This window comes from Calypte anna, chromosome 4A, assembly GCF_003957555.1.
Source record: "Calypte anna isolate BGI_N300 chromosome 4A, bCalAnn1_v1.p, whole genome shotgun sequence".
In the NCBI taxonomy this organism is placed as follows: domain Eukaryota; kingdom Metazoa; phylum Chordata; class Aves; order Apodiformes; family Trochilidae; genus Calypte; species Calypte anna.
This window is the reverse complement of record NC_044248.1, coordinates 10041185-10068605: the sequence shown is the minus strand read 5'-3', so window position 1 is coordinate 10068605 and position 27421 is coordinate 10041185. Positions and strand designations below refer to the sequence as shown.

The 27421-nt window shown below is 37.4% G+C and overlaps 1 protein-coding gene across 2 annotated transcripts in view; it reads right to left on the bottom strand.

Annotated features, from left to right (window-relative positions):
* Nucleotides 1-909: 909 nt before the first annotated feature.
* Nucleotides 910-27421, bottom strand: part of STIM2 (stromal interaction molecule 2) — a 61347-nt gene continuing 34835 nt past the window's right edge. Inside the window, exons 2-13 of one of the 2 annotated variants that reach the window (XM_030450224.1) lie at nt 25427-25557; nt 14056-14170; nt 10703-10814; nt 9928-10043; nt 8466-8643; nt 7758-7935; nt 6984-7151; nt 6679-6779; nt 6195-6433; nt 2421-2622; nt 1997-2145; nt 910-1621 (exon numbers count right to left, since the gene is read on the bottom strand). In XM_030450224.1, the coding sequence (XP_030306084.1) occupies nt 1584-1621; nt 1997-2145; nt 2421-2622; nt 6195-6433; nt 6679-6779; nt 6984-7151; nt 7758-7935; nt 8466-8643; nt 9928-10043; nt 10703-10814; nt 14056-14170; nt 25427-25557 (1727 nt within the window). In that variant the 3' untranslated portion in view covers nt 910-1583. The remainder of the gene's footprint in view (nt 1622-1996; nt 2146-2420; nt 2623-6194; nt 6434-6678; nt 6780-6983; nt 7152-7757; nt 7936-8465; nt 8644-9927; nt 10044-10702; nt 10815-14055; nt 14171-25426; nt 25558-27421) is intronic. The other variant, XM_030450223.1, reaches the window with a different exon arrangement.

Here is a 27421-nt window from a genome sequence, read left to right as displayed (position 1 = left end):
GTGTAGCCTACAACAGCTTTCAATTAACAAGACCTCTGAAACATGTCTGAAACAAGCATCAGCTAAAACTGGAACATTCCCAAGCACATTAATGTTTCCAATTTATTGTCTTTACCACAGTACAAACTTTTCACATACCAAATGTCCATTGTCTGTCAGTCTGTAAACAAAACCTCCTATCCCCCTCCTCATTTGAAGAAGGTGAATATTTTCAGTTCTCAGTCAAGTTTCATATCCATCATTTACATCAGGAATCAAGAGCCTCTTCTCTTGTTATATATATATATTTATTTTTTTTTCCTCTTTTTTCCTTTTTTATTTTTTTTTTTTTTTGTCATACAGCCTGCAGTGAAGTAAAATCACAGTGAAAGTCCTGGGAAAAGGATGATCTTTACAGCAGGACTTGAACCATTCTAATAATAAATGCATCTAACAAAGCTTCCCATAATAAATGCATGGCATTTCCATTTCCAGAAATCAAGTCAATTAGAAATCCTAAGTTCTATTTAAAAACCTCAAAAGATCTAAAAGTGAAAAGATTCATCTTCTCAGTCAAATACAAGTCTTTCCGTTTCACTTGCAGAGAGACTTTTCCAGTCTGTAAAACAGTAGTGCAATTCAATTAGTTCTACTTCTTTTATTTTTCTTAAAGTCCAGCAGATAAGTGTCCTAGCTCTATGGAAAGATAGGAAGATGCTCTGGTAAACAAGAAACTTTGACAAGCCCAGAAAGGCTTACTAGTCCATTAAAGCTTTGGAAGTCCAAAGTGGCTTAAAAATGGTTTATGAATACACACAAAAAAAACCCCAACAACTAAACAAATCTGGGGAAAAAAAAAAAAAAAAAAAAAAACCAACCAAAAAAACCCCCCTAAAACCAACACACACACAAAAAAACCCACTACAAAAGACAAACTAGAAAAAGGAAATAAATAGGCAGAAATTAATGTAAACTGTCTGAACTTTTTAATGATTTCTCATTGACAGCTGGCACAACCTTTGACAGTACAGTCAGTTAAATATAGTTTACCTACCAAGCATTCCATTAGGGCATCCAGTTTAGAATGCTCAAATGGAATTACATTCCTAAAGATTTAAAAAAGAGTTCTTATAGCATTACTATAGGTTTCTTCTACCCAGCTCACTTAGACTTTTTCTTAAAGAGGCTTTTTATTTTGGATGGCTTTTTGGTTTTTTCACCATTTTGGTACAGGTCCTGTGGAATGCTACTTATCCTAGGGACAGAAGCAGCTTCATGGCTGGGTTTACTATCACTGCTGGCTGAAGAACAGGAGGTGTGCCGAGGCTTTGGGACTGGGATCCCAGTTGAAAGCTGGTTCATGCTGCAGGACTTCTCCAGGATTCCATTATAAACTTTGCTTGCAGGACTAAAGATCATGCTCTTAGTTTCTGCCATGCCTACACAGTCAGGAGAGCCCCTAGAAATATCTGCAGTTTGAGAAGAAGAGTCTCCTGTAGACGATTCCTCCAGTGAGCATTCTTCTGGGGATACTTTCTGAGGTGAAAGTGTCTGGTATATTTCAAGACTTGCTGGAGGAGTCTGCTTCCTTCCAGTGGATGAATTTAAGGAGTCACATTCCGAACCTGTTTCCTGTACTTCCCTGGGTCAGAGAAAAGCGAGAAGAAAACATAATGAAACTGCTCCTTCCTTCGTACCGCTAAAAAGGAAATTAATTTAGAATCAATAGCATTAGTCAAAAGCACCACCCCCACTTCTCCTTAGTAGTTAATTAACAAAAAAATGTTAAGTTAAACATTTTATCTTACAACTTGGATTACATCATTTTGTTATCTGAACTTAAGATAATTAGTTTGTGCAATCTTGGTTTTGTGGGCAGCAGCATCTGCTCAGAGTCAGTCATTGTATCTCACTTGAAAGAACTTTCTGGCACATGAAGTCAGAGAAGTTATGAAATGAAAGAAGGAGATTTAAGCCTATCACATACGAAAAGTTTCTTCAGGACAAGTGTCCCTACCTTTCAACAAGCTCATTTGCTCCTTCCAAAAGGAATTTAACCTTTTCCTATGAGGCCATGTAACAAGAGTAGGTACACGCTCAACATGCTGTAAGAATTGTGTTACCATCCATCTTCTCTTCGCCCAGTAGCTGACATTGCTTTTGATCCTAGTTTCAGATGTAAAAGCCAGCAACATATTGTAATGGAGAATCAGGGTTAGTTCAGTGCACCCTGGACTGTAACATTACTTAACTGTATACGACATGCTAGCTATTTACACATACATTCCAGACAAGAACTCTCTCTGTTTCATGTGGACTATGTTCATTTATATTATCCTACAGATTACATTAAACTTTGGCTTCGTTCAACCTCTAACTCTAAACTGTTAGTCTCAAATAATCCTATCAGAGCTTCAAGCGCTGTTTACTTATCTCCGTACCATTGTTTATCAGCAGAGAAGTAAATGGCTTCCTCCTCCTCTTCAGTTCGATAAAGAGCTGGGCAGCTCGACACAGAAAGGATGTCAGGGTCAGGGGAGTGCAAAACATTCTGAGACTGTGGAGATGATGGCACAACATTGCGTCTGGATCGACACAAGCTACTGCTTCTTGCCAGTGTGCTGGGAGGTTTTACAATGGACCCTGAGGCAAAGAGAAAGCAAACCAAAACCCTCCGAGTGACATTGATGTTAACAGCATCTACCCTGAAGACTAAATAGCAGGTATCTGCCTCAACCATAGTGATTCTTAAGCAACTTTGACATAGTTCAGCTATTTAGATGGAAGAAAGACTGGCATCACCTTGTGCATTCACCATCTAGATGAAGCAGCTAACCAAGGTGCAACTGCAGCAGTTTTGTGCCTGCCAAATATTACTCTGACAATGTGCACCAAAGCTCTGGTTCACTGTGCTCTCTTGAGAACAAAAAGAACGATTCTACTGAAACTCCCAACCCTTTCTAAACTAAAAATAGCAGTGCTGAAATTAGTACACACACAGCTTCCTGTCTTTTATTTGTGTGGTGATTTGGAATTTAAGAGTATGAAAGTTTTGCAGAGTAAGTATATCTGACCAAACAGACAACTGAAACACACTTCAGAGGTTGAAAGTTACATTAGACATTGAAGACAAATATCATGTATATAACATGATAGGAAATACATGATTCAACTTAAATTTAAACTCAAGAATTTCCTGTTTAATAACACTTTCTTTTGCCAGGCTAATTATGAATTTCCGGAAACAAACAAAAAAAAAAAAGACCAATAGGTGGAGACAGCAACACAAGACGTGACCAGGAAAATACCTAACAGGAAATTACAAACTAAAAAGTTCCTAATCCTCCAAAAGATGATTAGGTAGCAATACCTCTATGGAAATAAAATTATAGATCTGTTTTCAGGCTGGCTATTTGGAAGCCTCAGGATTTCTCATACCCCTCCTCAAACTGTCCCACAGAATGTATCACTGCTTAAGTAAAACAGTCAAAATCCCTTACTGATGTTCACACATATGTATCATATGTAACACAGTAAAAAAAATCACTTATTCTTGTACACAAGGGTGTCTAGCCTGACAAAATGCTCTTTCGTTTTGTTTTTTGAGATACCACTTTAGTATCAGCTAAATTACTGTTTCTTATACTGAAATCTCAGAAAAGCTTGAGTTGTCATGCTGTTTTAGTGCAGGAAATCACAGCTTTTACAAAACAGCAAACAGATGCACCTTTGCCAACTCTTAAGACTTTGTTTCCTGCCAGGCTGAGCAAAAAAAGAAAGGTTTAAAAGTTCCAACATGACAACTGTCACGTAACTCAAACTTTTCATGAAATCCCCACTGATCTAAATAAACAGGTTTTGGCAGCTCAAAAATAAGCTAGTGTCACTACAAAAATATTCCTGAAAGAGCAAATGTGAACCAAGATAAGAGTAAGAATCCCTCTGGGTAATGACATTGTGTCCTGATAAATCAGATGCCATCCTACTCACCAGTGTAAAAAAACAAGATTGCACTACCAGTGAATTTTGAAAGAGGTTACAAGCATCTTGGTTCCTTGTAGGAGTATAGGTCACATAGGACTGTGAAGGACTCAGCTCTGACAACTGAATGTGTAGAATTTTGCAGTATCCAAATGAAACTCACTAAATCAAGAAATCAGTGGAATCCTAATTATTCAATGGAAAAGAAGTTTCACTAACAACCTCCTGTAAATACTTTGTTCAAGCCTATTTCTTTATTCCTCTTTTATTCTTCAGTTCAGGACTGATTAAACCAATCTATGACTTCATACCATTTTAACCTATCATTTCAGTTGCACAAAGAAGCCTGTCTGGCAGGCTTCAGATTGTGTCAGTCTTAAGAGATCAAAGGATGCTAAAGCAAGGGAACAGGCAGAAAATCCAGGTTAGGTCCAGAGACTGAAACAGTCTTGGCTCCTAACTGACCAATCTGCACACTGCATTTTGCCTGAAGCCTCATGAGTGTGACAAAGCCTTTTGCTCCTGTCCTTCCTCATGGACATCTGTCATTTTTGTTTAAAGGATGGGAATAATTTAGCAATTCCCAAAGTCGCCTGCAATAATGTGACTTATGAATTGGTTTCACCAACAGATCATTTAGCATATTTTGCCTCTCCTTCCCCACTCCCAGGTGATTGCAGGTTTTTTTAAATCAAGTAGAAATTTAGAGAAGTTACTTCCTTCATGTTGTAGTTATGTAAAAAAAACAAACAACAACAAAAAACCTTTCACACCTTACCAAAACATAGAAAAACACATCTAAAGTTTTTGTAATGTTACTACGAATCAAGTAACTTTCATCACTGACAGACACCTATTAGCTAACTGCTTCCAAATGAACTGCCACAATTGCAAAAGTAAGCTCTTATAAGCTATACAGTTCTCTAATTATGGTTCCTCTGAACCAACATCACTTCACTCCTGTGAAATCAGGGAATGAGAAAACTGACTTTAAAAAAAAAAGAAATTAAAAAAAAATAGCCTGAAGTCTTGCATACATATGTAAGTGGTTTGTTATTTTAGACCATGTAAAAAGTCATGATAATAAACCCTTAATTTTTAAATCAGACCACAGGTTTCTCCACATAGACTTGACATTTAATCCTAGACATAATCCATATTTTACTGGGTCATCCAATAAATTTGTTGCTAAGGTTTAAATAAAAGCCTTCCCAGTCAAGATGACTAGAGACAGTATTTTCTAAAAGTGGTCAGAACTTGCAGTAAGTAGTGTTGCAAGGGGATTAATCAACTTTTCGATGTGGCCTTTAGAAAAAAGGTTGGTACATCTGCAAGAAAAACATGTGCCCAGGGCACACTAAAAGTAGCCAGTAAAGTGGTGACCACATGACTTGTGCTATTTTAAAAGAGAGTTTTAATTTCTTCTGAGAATCCCAGCTCTGGAAGAAAAACGAACACATATGACAAAGTTTTCTTCCCTACTTATTCCTCAGCTTGATATTACTTGTTTAAATAGCTACATGGGAACTCTTCCTTTTTTATTTGCCCCTAGAGCCTAGTTAATCACAACTTCCACGAAACAGGCTGTTGTATAGATGTAATGACTCAAGACACAAGGGTGGTCTGAATCCCCAGTGTGTATCTTTTGATCATAGTTTAACCAAAGCTGGATTTCTTTCCCTCTCACCAGCACTTGGCCTTTCTGCCTCACACTGAAACAACACACGGTACCCAAAACACATTCTGCCCAAGAACTTCTCTTGGACAACAGGATTTTCTTCCAGCTACTAAAGAATGTTTGAAAAGCCTATATAGCATGTGGCTTCTTAAAGGGTGTGATCTTCCTAGAAGCACAAGGGACCCCAGACTAACTCCATCCCTGGCATCTGAAAGAAAAAATGTGCTAAGAGAAATTCAGCATGATTCATTATACATTTTTGTCTAACTGGTAATCAAAGCACAACTCAACAAACACACTTCCATAACCTTAGCTGGATTTGCCTCCCTGTCATTGACTGAAATGCAATAAAGACTTTTTCATGTTATCTTTATTGCCATACCCAGATTTTGGTTTATGCAAGTGCCAAAAGATACATCTGAAATTCCAGATGGAATTTTGGTCCTTTTGACTTTGATACAATCCCTTTTGATTTCAGCACTCTTCTGCCATCTGACTTTAAAATCCTATGCCTTCACAACTTTTACCCTTTCTTTTTACTGAGCTCACCACTTACCATGAAACTGTGTAACAATTGGAGGAGTATCTTCATCTAAGTCATCAACACCTCCTGCAATTGGGTAAGGAGGAATGGAAACTCGAGGCATAACTACCCAGCTGTGATCAGAGTAGAGAGATGATGTCAAGCTTGGTAGCCCAGAATTGTGTGCTATTTGAAAGCCACAAATCTTCTCAATCTGTTGCCATCGATAAAGACGCTCTCGCAAACATGTTGTCAACTCAGAGAGTGCTTTCCTGAAGTACAAATTAAAATCAGATACAGTGTCCTTGACAATACAAAAATGCAACGTAAGCATAGTCATTCCAGCATGCCAGAAGATCCATTAGGACTGTCCCAATATTTGCATTTTAGTATCTTTAAAATTGTTTTACTTAAGAATGCAATATCACTGAGATTCTAAATTCATAATAGTAAAAAATATACATTTTTCCAAGAAGAAATAATCTCAAAATAATATGCATCCTGGTAATACTCTTACTTTGCTTCAAGAATTTTATGGTCCACTTCATCCAAGGAGGAGCTGTGTGCAACATGTAATGTTCCAAATACAGTGCTTCTCTTCTTTTTTATCTTTTCTGCCTAAAAAGCAAGATAAAATGCAATGCAGGAAACTAGGGCTTAGGTACTTAACAGATGTAAAAAAATTAGCAATGCTGACAGGCTGCAAACAACTCACAGGAGAAAAAATATCCAAATGCTTATCTGAATTATTTGTATTTACTATTTCACACATAGCAACAGATCAGAAAAAACTTTAAGTAGCTGAAGAACAAGATTTAGTACCTCATCTTTGGCAATTGCTAATTGCATTTCTGCGTGCTGTCTTTTGATATTGTAATACTGTACTTCAACTTCATGTGTTAACTGAAGCCACTTCTGCAAAGCTTCAGGAACAGACCAATTACTTCTCAGCTCAAATTCCTTCTCAGCCTTTTTTAATGCCATGCGAACCTAGCAATCAAAAAGAAATTAAAGTGTCACCAAGAACATCATTAGAAATGACAGCAGAGGGAAGTGAAATATAAGCACCTTTATACCCCGCAGCAACATACTAAGGATTTACAGAGCTTTGGTGTGTGCCAATTGCTGTCAGGAAGGCAGATCAGGCATTTCTAAAATATAACATATCAATTTCCCTATACTATATAATCCTCAGATATCTCTTATGATATATAGTTCTTAATTTGAACCTTAGATATTTTGGTAAAACAGCATTTTCATTTATTACAATTAAACCAATCTATTACTACTCAGAAGGGTGAGACAAAGCTACTATCTCTCATCTGGTAACAAGACAGAGGGGAAAAAAAGCTTTTCTATATATTTTGTTCTACTAATCCAATACAATTATGATAAGCTACATATACAAAGTGTATGTCCTTTTATAGTTTAAGGATTCTTTTACTGGATAATGGTATGATTGACAGGCATAATTAATGCTCTTAGATTTTTTCCATTCAAATCTAGCATCAGAGAAATGCTGTTTTATTCTATAGATCTAACAAAACCAGGACCAATTTAGGGTCAACACTTAAATTGTAATCAGTTTGTAGATACCTGTACTAGCTCTTCCTCTGCATATTTGAGCCTGCTGAGCTCACATTCAGCTCCCTCCCTCAACTCCCTTAGGCGATGAGCTTCCCGTTTTGCATCATTGATCTCATCCATCATTTTGCGCTCCAGATTTTGCTTTTCCACAGCAACATTTCTATTCTCTTCTTGTGCCTTCTCAAGCCTTCACAATTGAACAAAAAATATGAGAAAATACACAGCATATTTGTTAAACGTTGCAGTCCTCAGAAGAAAATGTGTCCAGCAACAGGGCAAGAGGCAATGGGCACAAACCAAAACACATGAGGTTCCATCTGAACACCAGGGAACACTTTTTCATCATGAGGGTGACTGAGCACTGGGCACAGGTTGCCCAGGGAGATGGTAGATTCTCCATCCTTGGACATATTCATAAGCCACCTAGACATGGTCCTGGACAAGCTGTTCTAGATGAGCAGGTGGGGCTGGACAAGATGACCTCCAGAAGTCCCTTCCAACCTCAACCATTCTGTGATAATAAAGACTGTGCAAACTTCATGAATCAGCAGCAATTACATCACACAATGTGATGTCCACACCAGACAAAATATGCAAACACAAAACCAAAATCCAGAGGCAGCTTAATGCAAATAATTTATGACTTTAAAGGATCTGTATTTGAATTTAAGCTCCGAACAAAAAGACAACTAAATATTAACTTTTTCATTTTTATACCTTTCCTGCAAGTCAAGAAGACTTTGCTCTGCTGTCTGGAGACTTTCTAAGTCCTTCATCATTTTTGTGATATGTTCTCTTGAGGTTCTGTTCTGTGAATATGCAAACCAGCAGCCTCCAAAACCAATAACTATAGAAACTGTTAGTATAAAATCCTTCATCCAGTTGTGAGGGGGACCTGTGCAGAGAGTAACATCATCATTAGCTAGTTCATTGATACAGACAACAGGCTACAGACTTTTTTTTAACCCACAGCCTAAAAGGCAACAGAACCTTATGTTAAATTTCAGCTCATTTATCTCAAACCATCTCCAGCAACTACCTTTTAAATAGATCCCAATGCATTTTTTTCCATACAACATAGGCAAATCTGCTCTAACACAATCTACTTAACCTATACCAAAACATCCATTAGATCACAGAAAGCTTAGTAAACTTCTAAAGTCCACAGCCTGTATCTTCATTTAAACAGAATTAAGAGAGAGTTTCCCCAGTTACACTTTACCAGGCCAGTAGGAACTTTAATTATGTTTGATATATTTGTTCCCATTCTGCACCCTTTGGAATACCCTATGCTGAGTTAAAAATGAACTTGAACAAACTGAAGTGGATTTTAAAAGGGTAAGTACCTAGCAGCAGCACATTTTAAATGCAAAACTTAGTCTGTCCAAACTTAGCCAAGATTCACATACACTTCTTTGTTAGTACAGCTTTTATAAGCACTGATACCTCTGTAAAACAAAAGTTTAGAAGACAGTTTCTACTAGCATTAAAGGTATAATAATTTTTTTAACCTAAAAAATCTCCAGCTCACATCTGTCAGGGTAACTCAGAGCAGTTGCATCATCTTAGATCTGCTCTGACATTTGAAAAGTCATTCACTACTTTCCAAACTAACCACCAACCTCTGGAAAGGTCTCCTACTTCAGGAATACCCAGAATGCTACAAAGGATTTGTAGCTGTGTACAAGCAAGTATAGATGTGGAACTGCTGCATAAAATTATTTAACTACACTTAACTTTGAGACTGAAAAAAAAAAAAAAAGACACTACTATTAGATTTGTGCCACCACCTCCTTATTCCTTCCTTGTGGAGTGTTATCCCCTCTCATTTTAGCATCCCAGCTTAAGCTGTTGAAGCTAATTGGAAAGTGAGTGTAACATTACACTTGTAACTAATTTAAACAAGCAAGAACAGTTAGAGGGCACTTACTTACACAAAAGCCGACATCTGTCAAGAAGGGTTTATAATATAATTTCTACATAATCTTACCATGCAGAAGTGAACCTTTGTCCCTATCCCAGCATCTTGATAACCCTTTTTAATTCATTACCCAGTTCCACAATGTAATCCAAGCAATCTCTCCATACATCCACATAACAGAAAAGCTGTCCTACATACAGCAGCAATATTTGTTATTGAATTCTTACAAATAAGAAAAAAAAATTAAAAGTTACTAACGTGTGAGAGGTCCAAATAAAACAACATCCAAGGCTTTAAGCTGAAGCTTCTGTCTATGGCTCCGATCAATTATTTTCAAGTGAGAGATCATGAATGCATGTTCATTTACTGCTATCCTGTTAATGATAAGATAAAACGTTACCTATTCCACAAGTTATATTCAAAATCAGTCTATGGAAAGAAATACATCATAAACATCTCCCACAGTTATATAAATTATAGTTATGCAATTAGAGTGAGAAATAGAATACAGTCACAGTAGTGCTATTAAAAAGCGTACCAACAGGTGGCAAAGGAAGAACACAAAATCTTTTCCTTGCCCTTTTCTTTCTGGATTAATAACGAAACAAATGCATTTAGCACAGCTGAACAAAGTTATATTTGCAAACCTGTGACACCAACTCTCTGAAATACAAGAGATGCTGAAATTAAGTAGCCATGCTGAAGAAAAAGGGTCCTGCAGATAGTGTCTGATGGATAACCAAATAATACATTGTAATTGTTTAAAATAAAGTTTGCTATCATACAGAATTGTATCAGTTTCATCAGCAAAAAACAAGCTAAAATGAAAGAAGTGGCAAGAAACCTTTATATTTTTTAATACTTTGGCAGAAAAATAAATGCAGCCACCTCTTCAAAGCTGCAAAGACACTTGTCTTTTCTTGAACTGGCCCATATCTCATTAGACTTTAAGTTCACATCCTTGTTCCTACATACAGACTAAAGTAGCAATCTAGAGGGTAGTATTTGAAACTAATCTAGAGTAAGTGTTCACCTGGGAAGTGTTGTTCCATTCACATTGCTGTCTCTAAAATTCTTTTCATATTGAGGCAGTTCAACAAATTCTGCCAGCCACTGAAGAGTGTCCTCTTGAGTCCAGTTATGAACTGGAAGAAAAAGTCAGTTTAATTATCTTTAATTTTTGTAAGAGCAATAGCAAGACATAAAAGACAAGCAGTAGAAAAGCAGGTTATAGGGAACAAGAGGATTTAGCCAAATATAAGTGCAAAAAATTGTGATTAATATTAACCTAGGTGTTTCTGGCATTTTGCCTTTTTCATTATATGCTTCTCAGATGAAGCTTAGGCAAACTACAAACAAACATGCATGGAACCAACAGAAACAAAATTTTATTAAAAATTCCACAGAATCATTTAGTGGTTTGCTTTAGTTTAAATGAGGACAGCATCTTGTGACCTTTATCTGCTTAAACTGATCTGAGCCTCAATCCTTTTGTCCTTGCTACCCTTGCAGAACTAAACACATCACCAGGTGCTGTAGCCATTTAAGGCAATGTACCAAGATCTTTCCCAGGATGATGGATTAAGAACTTGTTTTCACAAGAATCTTCATAGAGGCTCATGACTACTAGCCATAAAACCAGGAGCAGAGAGGAGACAGGCAGAAAATAATGAAAGACAGAATTTAACAGGAATGATAATACTCTAAGTTAAATGCATATAGCACTAAAGAGTAACCATAACATCTTTCTCTCTTACACCTATTTTCACAATATATTTTCAAGAGGTATCTTGAGAGAGGAGATGTCAGCTACATGCCTTGGGCAGGCAGGTGGAGAAGCCGTGGTGTTTACATCCCCAGTGCAGCACATATCTAGACATGCACCAGCTGCTATAGTTCAGATCACAAGTTTGGAGGTTTTTTTACTGTTTTTATCTTAACTGTTATGGCAACACACCTGAGGGTGAAAACAACAAAAGTTTCAAAATGGCCCTGTATGAAAGTTTCTTCTTGCTAACCCACATTAATGGCTGCTTAGAAGATGAGGCTATGTATCACTTTTTCACATTAAATTTATCATGCAGCACAGTGCTTCAGGGCAGGGATGTATAAAACAACATTACAGTGTCACACACAGTACTCCTATGGGAGTCCTACTACTTTCAGAAATCAAATGACATTTAATAAGAGAATTCATGGCAAGAAATGAATGACAGCCATATATTAGCCTTAAAATTGAGAACAGGCTGACCAGGCAACGCATAAAACCAGAAGATTGTTCTGTATCAAGAACACACAAGGATTCAAAAGTTAGTTTTGTTTTAGCAGGACCTCCAGCAGCAACATCAGCATGAACTATACTTTCACCTGTACACTTTTAAATAGGATGAAAAGGCAAAAGAGAGGAATGACCCTGACTTCTTTTTGCAAGTTCAACATCACAATTAATTTTTTACCTTTTTTTTTTTTTTTTTACCCCTAATAAATCAGGTACCAGACTTTAGGTGACCTTCTACTTTCCAAGGAGAAGGAAAAAAAGCGAAAGGAAAAAGAAGGGAAAGGCAGGAAAAAGCAGATATTCTACATTGAAGGTCAAATATGCCATAACAGGCAAAAAGAAAAACTACTTTAAGGCAATGATGAAAAACTAGTTTTATATAAGACTCCAATTAGTCTGACAATAGTAAATCATTCATTAACTCCAGGTTTAAACAGCACAATTTTACTTAGACGCAAAATCAAGTCCCAGTGGGCAAGGCTACATCACCAAGAATGCAGCACAATATCTATTCACCAAGACAGGGCTACCCAGCTGAAAACTCTTGTGCCTGTTTTACAGACTTTCTTACTACTGAGACAAAATACTACACATCTCTCTTCAGACAGCAAATTCATATGACCTTCACCCACTAGAGGGGCAAAAAAGAGAAGGCAAACACCTCTGAAATACACAGCTATCATTTATAATTGAAGACTGGCATTCAGACACCAAACAGATGCTCATCTGTCACCTGTGCTGCACTCACGCAAGTACCAGCTCTTCAAGGCTCTTGTAGAAAAAAAAATACTGAAGATGCACCTTTGATTTTAACCTAACAATAGTTACTTAGCTTGATACTTTAAATAGCTGAAAGACTCTATATATGTATGAATACTGCTTAGTTAGACAGAAAGAGATAGTGTCAAGCATTTACTGGCATTTACATTTACAGAACAGACATATAAAGCAGTAGAAGTCAAGAGGACTTTCAGATAGCAGTGTTTTCTATTGTTGAAGCAGCTATGCTACTTCCTAACCATCCCCCTCAACAGAGTTCTCTCTGTAGAATTAGATCGTGAGACTGAAAAATTTAAATGGTCTTTTGAGTCTTACTTACACTGCTTGCTACATTTAAGAAACCTGAAACAAATATACACAACAGACAAACTACATACTTATACTATCACTACAGCTTAAGATTTCAAGTTACTTATAAATTAGATTAACAGCTGTAGGCAGATAATTTCTCAGATAATTCAGTTGCTATACTTGCATTGAAAAATATCTTTAATGACTCCATACAGAATAGAGATGAGGCTAAAACTTGTGGTTAAAACATATTTACTACACAGAAAACACTTGTCTGCTTGACTAATGCCAGCTTCTTGACCTCTATATGCTCAGCACTACCACAATCTCTTCTGAATGGGTGGAATATTAATTGTTTTATTTTTCCTAACAACTTGAAAATTCTGGACCTATGGAAATTTTTTTTTTATTAATCACTACATCCTGGAAAATAGTTGATATTTAACACTATACTGTTTAGTGTGCACTGTCTTCATATATTTGGGGTATTTGGCTCAATTTATTTTATTCAAATCAAAGTGGGGGAGACGTGGTGGTGATGAGCTATCAGCCCATTTTCCTTTATACCAGGTTTAAAGATTTTCCAAAAAGTTTCAGAATACGAATTCTAGCTCTTTGTAGCCCAAAGAAAATGCATGTCAAAGTGGAAACACACAGGACTTTCCACTTAATACAATATTATAAATGTTAAAAATAAATAAATTAATGTTACTTAACAGCCACCCTTAGGGCTTACTAAATTAAAAACGTCCTTATCTGGAACTCAGAGCTCACAGCAGTCACCTTAATAAATTAAAACCTCATAGGGGTTAAGTGTGTAAAATAGCTTAGCAGCTTACTTACAATACACTCAGCACTGTCAATAGGAAACTAACAGTAGGTGAAATAAGTTTCCAGTAAGGTTGAAGTAGGTCTGTAACTATCAGTACCAAAACCAGGTTCATAAAGATGCTTTTAAGAGGTCATCCATGAAGGTGATATTTTACTCTAAAATATTTGATGGACACATTGTTGAACTATGGCTGTTCTTTACCTACCTTCAGATGTTTTCCAGCGTCTCCATAGATCCTCAATGGTAATGTGTTTGTCTTCTCTGTGCAGGTGACTATGTTTATTAGAGGCATCCTTGTATTGCATATCTTCCCTTAGAAACTGAAGAAAAAGGAAAATATCATCTTTAATGGTAAAATAATGATTTCTAAACAGAAAACTACAAGGAAGCCAGCTAGAGGAGAATCTTCACTATCTCTTGCCCATGCAGCTGAACTCACTTTGTGTAAGATGACAACATCAAAAACCCAGAAAGCAAGTTAAATGCCTAAAATTCTTAAAACCTAGAAAAACTGAAGGTGCACTTATTAGTAATACTAGCTTAAAGAACGGTATTAGCATGCCTTAGATTTACAGTGGTTACAAAAATGTGCCACACAGGTCATACTGTGGAATTCTCTAGTCTAAAGACATTTAACCAAGTTCATCTCCTTAAGACCACATAAGACTTGAAAACGTGCCAGTCCTTTATGCACAAGTAATACCTGAATCCTACTATACCAGTTAAATGCAACTGCTTGAGAGATCAGACAAAGACATTGACTAAGTATTACTAAGTCTTTTGAATAGACAACAAAAATTTGACTTCTGTGTCATAATGGAAAAAAAATCATCTTAGGGTCAATTTTATTCTTGCTAATCATTCTTTGGTGGTTACACTCAGTAATTAATAGGAAGTCTATGTCAAAACATACCATCCTTTCCCTTTTAGTTAGCACGATAAAAAATAAGATCCTGCAATCACATCATATATAGCAGTGTTACACCAGTAATTCACAAGTCACTACAAATGAGTTCTCCAAGTATATACAAGGAAAAAAACATGGAATTGTAAAAGCCAACTTATTCTCTTAATTCACAAAGGCCTAGAAAACTTGAAACACTGCTTAGCAAACCACCTCTATTATTAGTGGAAATCTTACATAGATGTCAGTCCCTAAAAGCACAGTACAAGCAGCCTCTGTGGTGGACACCTTAGTATTAGTATAAGAAAACTAACTGAACAGATTTGTCTGCTGTACCTAAAGATTCTGAAGTATAAAGCTGCTTAACAAAACCAGCTATAGTCATGACAACTCACTCAAAAATCAGCTTTTAATGTGGCTGGTCACATGCCATCACCACTTCAAGCAGAGGTGAGGAAGAAGGTCAAGCTAGCAATGCACTGCAGAAGACCCCACTTCTTAAAATTTAGTCCTGGTAATGATTTATCTGCAAAGCTTCCTGCACAGGCTCCAGTTCTAATAAATCTAGAGAGATTGCCATTCAAGCAACTGCAGGAGAGACTGAAAAGTAGACAATGTTAAACCATAATACTGACAGTATATGACAGTAGATATATGCAAGAAAAAAATAACACATCTATTTCCTCTCATTAAAAACTACATTTTTACTAGGAAAGGAATCTGAAAATATGGAAAAGGTCTCGAGTTTGTTCTCTAACTGCTACACTTGGGATAAAGTACTAGCTGCCTTCCCTAATCCAATCATAAAGCCATGCATGTCTTCTGGTTCCAAATACAGATTAGATGCAAATCCTCTGTCATTCATCTACCACTTCAAAACTTTTTTGATTGTCAGACATTAGCTCTCTAAAGCCTTCTGGTTCCTAAAATAGTTCTGTTTATCTCAAAGAAATTACATGAGCATGTCTCTAACTCCTCTTCCCTATATATATGAGAAAAGCATAAAGATAGTTATAAACCTACACATGTATATTCTTAAGAAATGTAAGATAAACCTATTAAATATATGAGAACAATTGGAAATAGGAAAGGTTAAAGCAAGCACAGAAAATAACAGAAAAAAATATATACTACAGGTCCCTCCCTGTAAAAACACAACTCCCTTCATATAGGGATTAACATACATGGCAGAACTCAATCCTCAGCTTTTTAGTAACTGGTGATGCACCTAGAGAATGCAAGATGTCAGGCACAGACTTTTTTTTAAAAACAAATGTTTTATGCCAGCAAAGTTTCTGAAGAGAAACAGGATGGGATACATGCTACATGTGAAGGTTTCAGCACATTCTGCATTTCCTCAGCTAAAACTCATACCTCAGATCAGTTTTGCTTGCAGGAAATAAACTTGCTTCTATCTTTACTGCCAGCTGTCAGCAAAGGTTACAATATTTTAGGACCAGAATGTTTGAATGGTTGCAGGTGCTGTCAAGGAAATTCTGAGTTGCTGTTAACACTACAAGGAAGATGCCAACTGATAAAAATTTTACGGTGCTGTATCTCACCCCAAAGCACTGTAAGATACTACAAGAGAGGGTTCTGATTTTAAAAAAGGGACGGTCCCAGGTGTTGCCTTGGCACCCAGCAAGCAATGCAAGCAAGAGCTCAGGGAAAGCGTTCCGAGGCGTTCTGCTGCGGAGCCCGCAGAGGGAGCCAGAGCTAAGGCATGAATTCACCTTCACGCTGGGACAACACCTGCCTTGCTAGCAAGTTGAGGGGAAGAACATGAAAATCCCGATTTTCACAAACACGGAAAACAAATCCAAGTTTGCAGGATAAGATTTCCCGGGAGGAGAAGGAGGGAGTGGAAAAGCCCTGGTTTCTACTGAGACACTGCTCAGAGTATGACTAAATCCCTTTATTCAAAGGGGCTGAACTGGTAACAGTTTGCATTTAGCAGTCAGCACCCAGATACTCCTCAGGGTTATGCATTTATGAAAAGGTCTTTAAGATGAGAGCCCCTCTTCTGTTCAATCCCACCCACACTGCTCCCAGACCCTGGGAGAATCACCACAATGAATTTCTCAAAGGGTTTCTCAAAATTCTGTGTGGTCACAATGGTGAAGTTACTGTGTACATAGTAAGAAAGAGGGCATCATGTTTCCAAGTATGAATGTGTTTACTAATATATGTCAAACATTTTTCTTCTGTTTATAATATCTTTGTTTCAAAACTGAAGTTTTCCTTTAAGAAAAGTTGTCTCCTAACTAGAAGAAAACCATGAAAACAGAACAACTCTGGTTAAAAAGAGACTTTTCTGTTCCTTGCCATGGCAGCTAATCTCTTTTCTGTTGCTCTGGCTATTAAGTATACAAAGAAAAGGTTACAAAAATAACTCTAAATAGGGAGGCTAAAAGAATAAGCTCTAGCAAAACAAACATTTAAGGATTATTTTAGCCAAGATAATTACTCAACAGGGAGAAGGCCTTTTAAGACTAGAAAGTTGAAACCAAGAAAGCACCAGATAAGTTACTTCATAACTGTGAAACAAAAAAAAAAAAATCGTTTGTCCAAATAGTTACTTCAAAAACAAGTAGAGACACACCTAGACTGGAAACTGGAGTAGTGATCCCAAGCTACCATAAACAACTGTGCCTCTACAAAGAATTCACATCCCAAATGTTCAGAGAAAAATAGGTGGAGAGAAAACTTTCTCCTCCCTGGAGGGGACAGCACTAGCGCAGCCCTGGCAAGAACTTAAAAGGTCAGGTACTGCACAACTTTCCTTCCTCTTCAAAAACCTTTAGTACTGTAACTTTCACCAAAATCCAGTCAACTCATAACCCAAAGCTAACCAAAGCAAGAACCAACAACAAAAAAAAATAATCAAAAACAAAACAAATCTTCCAAAAGGGGAGGAAAAAACCACCAAAATCCAGCACTGGTTTGACATGGAGAGTGCACTTACAAACTACAGACACATGAAAAAATACCAAAAGTTAAAATACATTAAGATACAGAACCTGCAAGAGATGCTTCCTCCTTGAGGAAAAAATGAGCAATTGCATACTTCTGAAAACACCTGTGGTAAAATAAAATTAACCACACTCACAAACTGCAGGAAGTACTCATATGCTATGTTCATATTTGGTTCTGAGTGAAGTCTCATGTTTGTGATTTTCAGTTTCACCAACTTAAAACAGACCCTCTGACATGTTAGCTAAGTATTGCTGTCTTCCTTTAGCATCTATTCCTGTTATGCCCTTCAGTTTTATGCCTTCAAAAGAAAACCTGCCACTACAGTTTTCCTCTAATCCCACCTTCAGATACAGCTACTCACTGCTAGGCAGCCTTTTAGTACATTCCCCCTCTCTATTGCTACCAGAATCATTACAGTTATTGCAATGTCACACTCAGTAAGTTACGATGACAAACGTGCTTTTAAAAAGTCAACGTACTATGATTCAGGTGTAACAGTGTTCACAGCTGCCTAGCACCCTATAGAAATGGCTTCTAAAGTTGTTAGACAGTAAAGTGAGACCCACATATTTAATCGTGACTGAAAGGTTACTGGAAAAAATGTAGGACACTGCCGTCAAAGTGCTACCAAGCATAGCTTAAGTAATCTACACACTCTACAAAGACTGATGGGGCTTAAAATAAAATTGTGGCTATTCTACTGCAAAGTCATCTCTTCAAAATCAAGGTAGAATTTCACTGTAGCAGGACCCAATGCCTGCAGTGCTCCATAAACAGGTGCAGACAGCTACAGATTTGTTTAAGTACCTCCAAGGAGGAGAGGCATGAAGTAGCTCTGATCTGATCCAAATCACGTTGGAAAAGTTCTATGCAACCATACCCATGATAACACATGCTGCCTCTCCACAGGACTTCTTTCCCCAGGCACAGTCATAGCCCAACACTCTCATGATGTTTTCTGACAAGACCTGGCTCCTACCTATCCTGCTCTGAAAAAACAGACAGCGTAGACATGCTCAGAGTTGTTCACAAAACTTCAGGAGGCTAAAAGACACCCTGCCTGGGGGTAAATACATTAGCAGTTAAAATAATAAAAAAAAAAACTCAATTAACAGATCTATGATAAACTAAGTGAATCCAAATAACCCAGTAGGCTTTGGGGAAAGGGTTTGCTACACGAGTATGGAATCTCAAAACGGTCCATTGAAAGATCCATGTTCATAACAGGTTGTTGCACAACAAAATGTAAAACATACTCCGGAGCCATCCCAGTATTATGCAAAACAGTGTTTTCAGTTTCTAAACCACTGCAGCAGAGGCTCTATCACACAGTGTTTTGCTTAACTACCTGACACTGAAGTGTGAACTATTTTACACAGATTTGAACACCAGTTTAAGGACCTTCATTACACAAACAAGGACAAAACCAGAATACTAAGGTAACTTTAAAGGAAATTTAACATCTTGCAGACAACAAAAGAAAACAAGAGCTCAGTCTATAGAACTGAAATTTTAAACACCCAGGACAGGTTCCTGAGGTTCAACAAGGTCCCCTTCTCTGGAGACATTCAAAACCCAACTGGGTATGTTCCTCCTGTGTGACCTACTTTATGTGATCCATCCCTGGCAGGGATGTTGGACTTGATCTCCTGAGGTCCCTTCCAATCCCTAGCATTCTGTGTGATGATGCACTATACAAAGGTAGATCAAGCTTTTGAACTGTTATCTATTATTTTTTTAACATCTGGTTCCATACACAGCTGTACTTGTCCCCCCTCCAAATTCTTCTGCTAAATATTTATTCCCTCCAAGACACAGCAATCAAAAAGATAAATTTGCTTTTGTTCAAGAATACAGGAAGGCTATTTCCTTTGAGTGATACTGAATTTAATGTTAAATTCAAAGTGCTTTTTCCCCTCACACTTCATGCTCCTAATATCCAAAAAATACGTGGCTAAAACTGGAGCACAACAGTATCCTGGCATCCACTTCTTCATGCCATGGAATTTCTTTCAATTTTGCCTGAAGCATTTAGTACTCATTACTGTCCATAACAGATTACTGAAATGAATAGGTCTCTAGTCCAAACTAGCAAAACATATTTCATTCATTTTTTTCATATCTCTTTAAGAATTAATGAACAGAGATACCCAAAGACTTCTTTCACCAGCTCATCTTTACACAAACAAAATTTCAGCTTTAATTCAGAAAACAATTTCACATTGAAAAGATACATGTTAAATTTTATTTCTCCAGATACTCCTAAAATAGTATGACTAATGCATAGTATTTTAGACTGCTTGTAAAATAGATTGTGAAGTACAGATGCATGTATCATTTTATTTACTATAAGCATAACCAAGAATGAGTAGAAAATTAATTGCATAATAAAAGTAATAAGAGCATGAACTGCTTCTCCTTTATTATAAAAGCCTCTAATCACAAACTAGCAGTAAATATATATTTCTGAGCTCACTCTAGTTCCCTTACTTATTTTTAACTTGGTTGCTTACACTTGATCTCTGCATCTTCTCCATTTTTATTTCCTTCTGGATTCCTCCTTTGAAATCACTTATTGTCTCTCAAAAAGCACAGCATACTCTCTCAGGATGTTTGTTCCACCTTTCCTGGATTATTTGCACCTTGGATGCAAATATAACCTCATGCTCTCAAACAACAGCTCCTTACAGCTTCAGAAATAGCCCCTTCGAAGTAGAGATTCTGTGCTGTCAAGCACTCTATCAAACTTACTATAGCCAAGGTGCTATATAATACCAATATATCTAACTACATTTTTCTGCTTTAACTGCTATAGAGAAGACAATCACCTTCCCTGTTTCAGGCTACTAAAGATAGGTTCTTTTTGATTCTTGCCTCCAGACAACACTTTCAAGTCACCCACTTCTGCATATCACCACTGAGGTTCCCACTTCTTTGACCTTACTGTTAAAAGCCATTCTCTGATTATTCTGTGCTTTCAATAAAACTGCAGTCTCTGTCCACACAATGTTTTTTGTCTCTTTTTTTGTGGTTTTGTGTGAGGTTTGTTGGAGTTGGGTTTTTTTGTTAAGTAATTATGCAAGTGCACTCATTAAAAAAAATCAAGCAAAATATCAAGATAATAAGTGATCTATCCAAAGATCCCACGCAAAGCTGTGAATTCCTGACGTTAGCTTTGTGTGATGTTAGACACACAGCAGGATATTAATATTTCAAAAAGATCAATTTATTCTGTTTTTACAGAGAGATTCCTTGAGGAAATTACTTCATGTAGGATCTACATATAGAGGTTCTTTGGAAACAGGAAAAAAACCTAGATCAATAGCTAACATATGATAAGTCTCTCTTACTGCTTCTGCCCCTTCATCATTAAAACAAATCATGTACACATGGTGCAACAGATGCTTCCTGAGGCAGATAGCCTCCCACAACACATGACTAAAACCTCTTAGCAATACATTCTCCCCATCAGTTACCCTTTTAGAGCTTACCTCTTTAAATCAATTTAAACAATTGCAATCTTTTGTATGTTAATAATAAAGCAATAATAGCAGGAGCCAGATTTGACAGAAAAATTTGCATTAGCGTCTCCTAATGGTATAGACAGTCTTCTTCAATATCCTTCTTTTTCCTCTTCTCTGCTGTACCATACTCTCAGGTTTTCATACTTACTTTGATAAGTAGACTATCAAGTAACTGCACAGTAAAGAATATTCTACTGTACAACACAATTTTTTTACCGAAACCATAAGCATAACTTTGCTTCTTGTATATAATTCTACTCCAAAAATTCCAGGCAAATATTAGAAAGTGACATAAATCCTGAATGGGAGAAAAAATTCAAACATATGAGTACCTCTTTTTTTCAAAGTGCCTTGTAATAACTAGAATTAGAGAAGCATATTCAATTTAAATGCTGCATTTTTTCATCTTTATAAAGCTGTTAAGTTATATCACCTGAAGTAACAGACCACAGAATAATAATAAAAATACTTGAAGTAGAGCCCCTCTATCTTCCTTACAAGACTTGAACAAATCCCTCGTGTTTCAATGACTAATAAATCTCGTGATAAAAATTTAGATCAAGTTTCTCCACATCAACTGCATCAAGGTCAAATACAAGCTTCTTTCCAGTCCACACAACATAGATTCAAAAGGTTTCCAGCACCACTGAGAAAATAAAACACTTCTTAAAGTTCAAATGTTCTTCCAACAGAGAAACTCTTTCTCTACAGGATGATGTTATGTGACATTTAATTTTACAGAGGGAAGACAAGCTAAAACATTAAAACAGGGCATGAAGAGCACTAGAAAAAATAGCAGCATGCAGACCAACGTCTGGAATCACTGTTGGGAGTTCTGAATTGGATTAGCAAATTAAAATAGTTAAAATAAATAGCTCAACACCTTTAGCTCTTGTTACCTTCCCATCTCAAAATAACTTATTTACAAGAACTTCCTTCCTCGGTGGAATAAACACTTGGAACTTGTAACTCTGCTTTAGAGCTGGTAAAGCAGCAGAAAGTTATTGAACTTTCTTGCATTTTTCCTGCCAAATAAAAAGCCAATAAATATCTCAACATACAATGTACTGTTCTTCTAGGAGTCTTGCAAGCAAAAAGCCTGCAGCACAAAACAGGAAGCCTGTTGCCCTGCTGTTGAGTAAAATACCTGTCATTTCATGCAAGCTTTACTTCTAATAAAGTATGGGGGTTTTTTGAAATTATCAACCCTTATTCCTAATCAAAACAAGCAGCATTACCCACTGTGACAGAACAAAAGAAATCCACTATGACAGAAGGAAAAAAAATCTGGATTTGAAATAGTGGATATTAGAACATATTTAGTGTATATTCTGATACTGTAGTCAGGTAACTACATCACTATGTTGTTAAAGTGTCAGTTCTATACAAGATCTAGTAAGAGTACTACAACAAGGACATATATACCACAAGTTGAACTTGCAATTAAATTGCATTTCTCATTAATTTCAGGTCCATTTTTTGTCTTAGAAGCAAGCACTCTATGCAAATACATATTCACTGATTTGCATGGAAACTGTATGTAAAAAAAACTAATTTGGGGATATTAATTAAGTATTTCTTCAGTAATTAAAAATGAGCCAGCAGAAAAAAAGGGCTAACATTTTTCAGTCATCTTGCTTTATACACAGTGAGCAGTTTAATTATGTAGTTTCACTAATCCCTCATTACTCCAACTATAACAGCATCCCTCCTGAACTGTTCCAATTTTAGTCATTTTAACAGGTTTTAAGAGTAGCTTCTGTTGCTTGGGTTTGTCCTGACATTCCTCTGGAACAGGAATAAACTTAAGGACAGATATAAAGATGGTTGCTCTGGGCTGATGTGGTGCCATGGGGTTTTTTTGTAGCAAGGGAGAGAGCTCAGGGGGGGTTCCTGTGAGATGCTACTGAAAGCTCCCCTGACTCCAAAAAGTCCAGCTAATGGTGACGCCATCAGGGAAAAAAGATGTGCCTCTGCAATTAGCTGTAGGACCTCAGAGCAGAGGAGAGGACAGTGATACCAGGGGTGAGAGTAATGCCAGAGAAAAGATACCAATGTTGGTGAGGAAGGAGAGGGAGAAGGTGCTTGAAACAGAGAGGTTTCCCTACACCCCATGGTGAGATGGCAGTCTGTCCCCTGGAACCCATGGAGGAACACAGAGGAGCAGCCCATGTAGGATCACAGTGGAGCAGATGCAGATCTGCAACCCATGCAGGAAAATGGTGGAGCAGAAGTGGATCTGCAGCCATGAAGGAGCCGGTGCCAGAGGAGGCGACTGCTCCCCCAGCAGCCGTGACTCTGTGTGCAGCCCAGGATGGAGCAGTTCCTGAGGGACTGCACCTCCTGGGAGAGACTCATGTCCCAGGGGTTCCTGAAGGACTCTCTCCTGTGAGAGGGACCCAACACTGGAGAAAGAGAAAGACTGTGAGGAATTATTCTCCCTGAGGTGGAAGGAGTGGCAGAAAACAACCTGTGATGAATGAACCTAAACCCCAGTCTCTGTCCCCATGTGCTGCTGGGAGGAGGAGGTAGAGATACTGGGAACAAAGTAATTTGTGCTTAGGAAGATGGAAGGAGTGGGGTAAAGTATTTAAACTCTGGTTTTTGTTTTCTCTTTGTCCTGTTTTGACTGGATTAATGATAAATCATAGAGTTTTTTTTCAAGTTGAGTCTGTTTTGCCTGTGACCATAATGGGTGAGTGAAACCCCACAGTTCTTGTCTTGACCCACAAGGTTTTGAGTGGATTTCCTCCTCACCATCCCAAAATGGGGGAGGGGGAGTTAGCGGCCAAGTGGTCCTTTGTTGTCACATAGGCCAAAACCTAAACCACAAACCTGGTCCACTGCAAACCAGGACCTATCTTTCGAATACTAATAAGATGTTTAATGTATCAATACTTCTGTATTTTCTCTTAGCCTTAGCTTTCATGTATAACAAACAAGCGTAAGTCAAGAGAATCACACAGTGCTGAGCAGCTCAAGCAGCTCACACTCCTTCACTGCTGTTCCAGTTTGCATTATTCTGCAGTAATGTAACCAGACTACTTCCATGCCTGTACATTGACATGACACTCCCTAAGGCAGAGACCAGAGATTTTTCTGCCAGAGTTAAAAAGTACATTACTTTGCTCTGGACCATTCTCTCCGTGGCACTATATTCCTTCAGAAAACTGATAACAACCAAGCATTAATCACTGTTGCTGCTGCTTGTACATAGTCACACAGAAAAGTAAGTAAGTAAGCACCATGTTAAACTTGACAATGATAATCCACAACTAAAGTCATTCAGGGAGAGCAATCTTCCCTGAGAGGTTACAAAAAAAGGGAAAAGAAATCAGGACTAGATTCTTCTCCCACTCACCTCCTGTGAGAATGAGCTTCAGAACCACATGGCAATACTCTCATTTTTAAGGGACAGGAGATGAGGGGACATCTTCACTCCCCTTCCTTTCTCAAGCCTGTACCTGACTGCCAGAAAGCAAAAGAAGCAAGAACAATGAAACTACATGGATATTTCCATTCCTACCCAGAAATTCTGAGGTTCCCAATGACTAAGTTGAGCAAGTGCAAAGGCAAGTCCTCTGTCTGGACCATCAGAAGCCTGTCAACCAAACTCATTTGAGCACAATCACAAAAACCAACAGGCAGGTCTGAATAACCTTCCTTAGTTTATATGACTTAATTCACCATTAACCTACTGCAGGAGGTGATTACTACCAGCCCATTAAAATGTAAGAAAGAAAAAAAAAAAAAAAACCAAAAAACAAACACAAAGCTTTCTCAACAGTTGTCTGTGACAGGCATTGTTTTGCAACATGCCTCAGGTAAGCAGGAAAGCCCAGCAATGCCTTAAGCAAGAAAAACTTGGATCAAAGAAACTAATATATGAAGGTGGATCATATCAACTCTTAGCCACCTCAGTGCAAACTAAACCAATACCATTTTTCCACCTGCTACTTAAATCATTCCTTTAGGTTAGAAAAATGGACAATAATATTCCATTTCAGACAATTCTAGAAATTAGACTTTCCTTAACACATTTGGCTGTGGGAAGAGCTCAACTAAGACCTGCAATGACTGCTCAAGTGGCAGAACATAGAGAGCTACATAAAACAGGGAGAAAAGAAAGGACAGACCTCATGTGTGCACAAGTGAAGGCTTTTTACTCCTACCTCATCACTTTCATCTACTTCAATACCACCATCTTTGTCATCATCCATTTGCTTATGGATCATGCGGAGAGCTTCCAGGCTGAACCGGTCCTCTTCAGTGAAGCACGGGGGGCTGAGTGAACTGCAGGGATCTAAAGTGGGGGGGAAACACAAAACAGAAATATTAGCTCCCAAGAATGTGCTTACATTTCTGTATGTGTGCATATACTTCACTGCACACAGCCACCAGGTCCTAGACATCAAATTCAGCTGTAAAAACTTATTAAAAACATTAATAGGGGAGAAGGAGGGACACTGGTGGAGAAAATAACTCTTTTTTAAGGAAGAAAACCCATAGAATAGGTTGAATTAGTTTGACTCAAATTTTTTACTCTACCCCTGCAAGTGCTATCTCTACCTCTTCTTATATCACTGCAATAGTCACTGCTTTTTCCAACCTCCTCCTCTCTGAAAAGCACAAGAGTGGTGGAGGAAGAGGGAAAGAATTGTCATGTCCTACAATCACAGCTTCAGAAACATGGACAAAGGGATGGTGACCACACTGCAGATCAAATTTGAAGAAGGATGGTACTGCTGAATGCAAAACATTAAAGGAGGACTGCAAGAGAAGAAAGCACACTGCAAATAAAGTTCAACTGATAATAACATGGTATCTTGGTCCTGTATGCTCTGACTCAAAACAGCAGTCACTCTAGAACAGGATTCCAGGACAAAAATAGTATGTTTTCATTTGCATTCATTACTGAAGATTCATGATTTGTGCACTCTTCTTCCACCATGACAGATTGTGTCTCTGCTCTTTTCCTTACACAAGACACATGCCACATGCTCCAAGATCCTACAATGCATGATGATCAACCCAAGTCTGGTCTTCCAAAGACCTTGGTATTAACTAGCAGCTAGTTATTTCATTATTTGTGATGTTCTGAAGATCAGAAAAGAACAGAGGGTGAAGAAGGACACAGAAATAATCTTTTGAAAGTTCAGCTTTCAATAACATAGTGAATTCCTGCAGTAATTCTAAAAATGCCATTATAAAAATGCACTGACTAGTCCCAAAAATTAGTCCACTGCACCATAATCCTATCAATGCAAATACAAATTGAGACAAGAGTAAACTTTGCTTCTTCTAGTCTACCAAAGGATTAAGCTTTCATATCAGTGTGGAATTTATTAAAGGCTCATTTATACAAGTAATGAAAAGGAAGCACATGCAGAAATTGATAGGATCAAAGAGTTTGCACAGAAAAACACATTTCTTATGTTAGTGCTTCCATACCAGTTGAGCTGACATGATTCAGCTTTTCTGATTAAAATTTTTTTAATAATCAAAACCAATGAATGCTGGCAAGACTCAACTTGCACAGAGCTACAAACAGAAATATGAAGGTAGCACAGCCAGAATCTCAGACGCATAGGAATAAATCAATGCATTTCTTCTCTATATACTGGTCTTATTATGTAGAAGTTAGTTATCTGTTGCCTATGACCATATATCAATTTTAAAACAAAAAACAAAACAAAACAAAACAAAAAAAACAAAAAAAAAAAAAAAAAAAAAACTCCACTACCAAACAAAAAACCAAAACAAAACACCACAAAACAAAAAGACCTCACTGACACTCTCCCACTAATATTTTACAAAAGTAGGTGTTTTTTACTTTGCACAGTACACAGCCTTTGAATTTTTGCCTTGTAATGAAAAAACTACTATCATTGGGGGTTTAAAGGACTTATCCCTGTGGTACAGAGTGGTTGTTGTAGAAAGGCTTCCCTTGTAGTAGTAATGAATCATCTCAATGCTCTGCTATAAAATTCCAATAACCATGAACAAAGACTATGATACTACTTAAATACAACCATATGTGAAAAAAAACATCTTTGTGCAGCTAGAAGTACATTGTTCCTTAAGTTAGAAGAAAGCATAATTGTGAGAACAGACAAACAGGTCCCATTTAATTTGTACTCTGTTCTACTCTGACACAGAAAATGTCA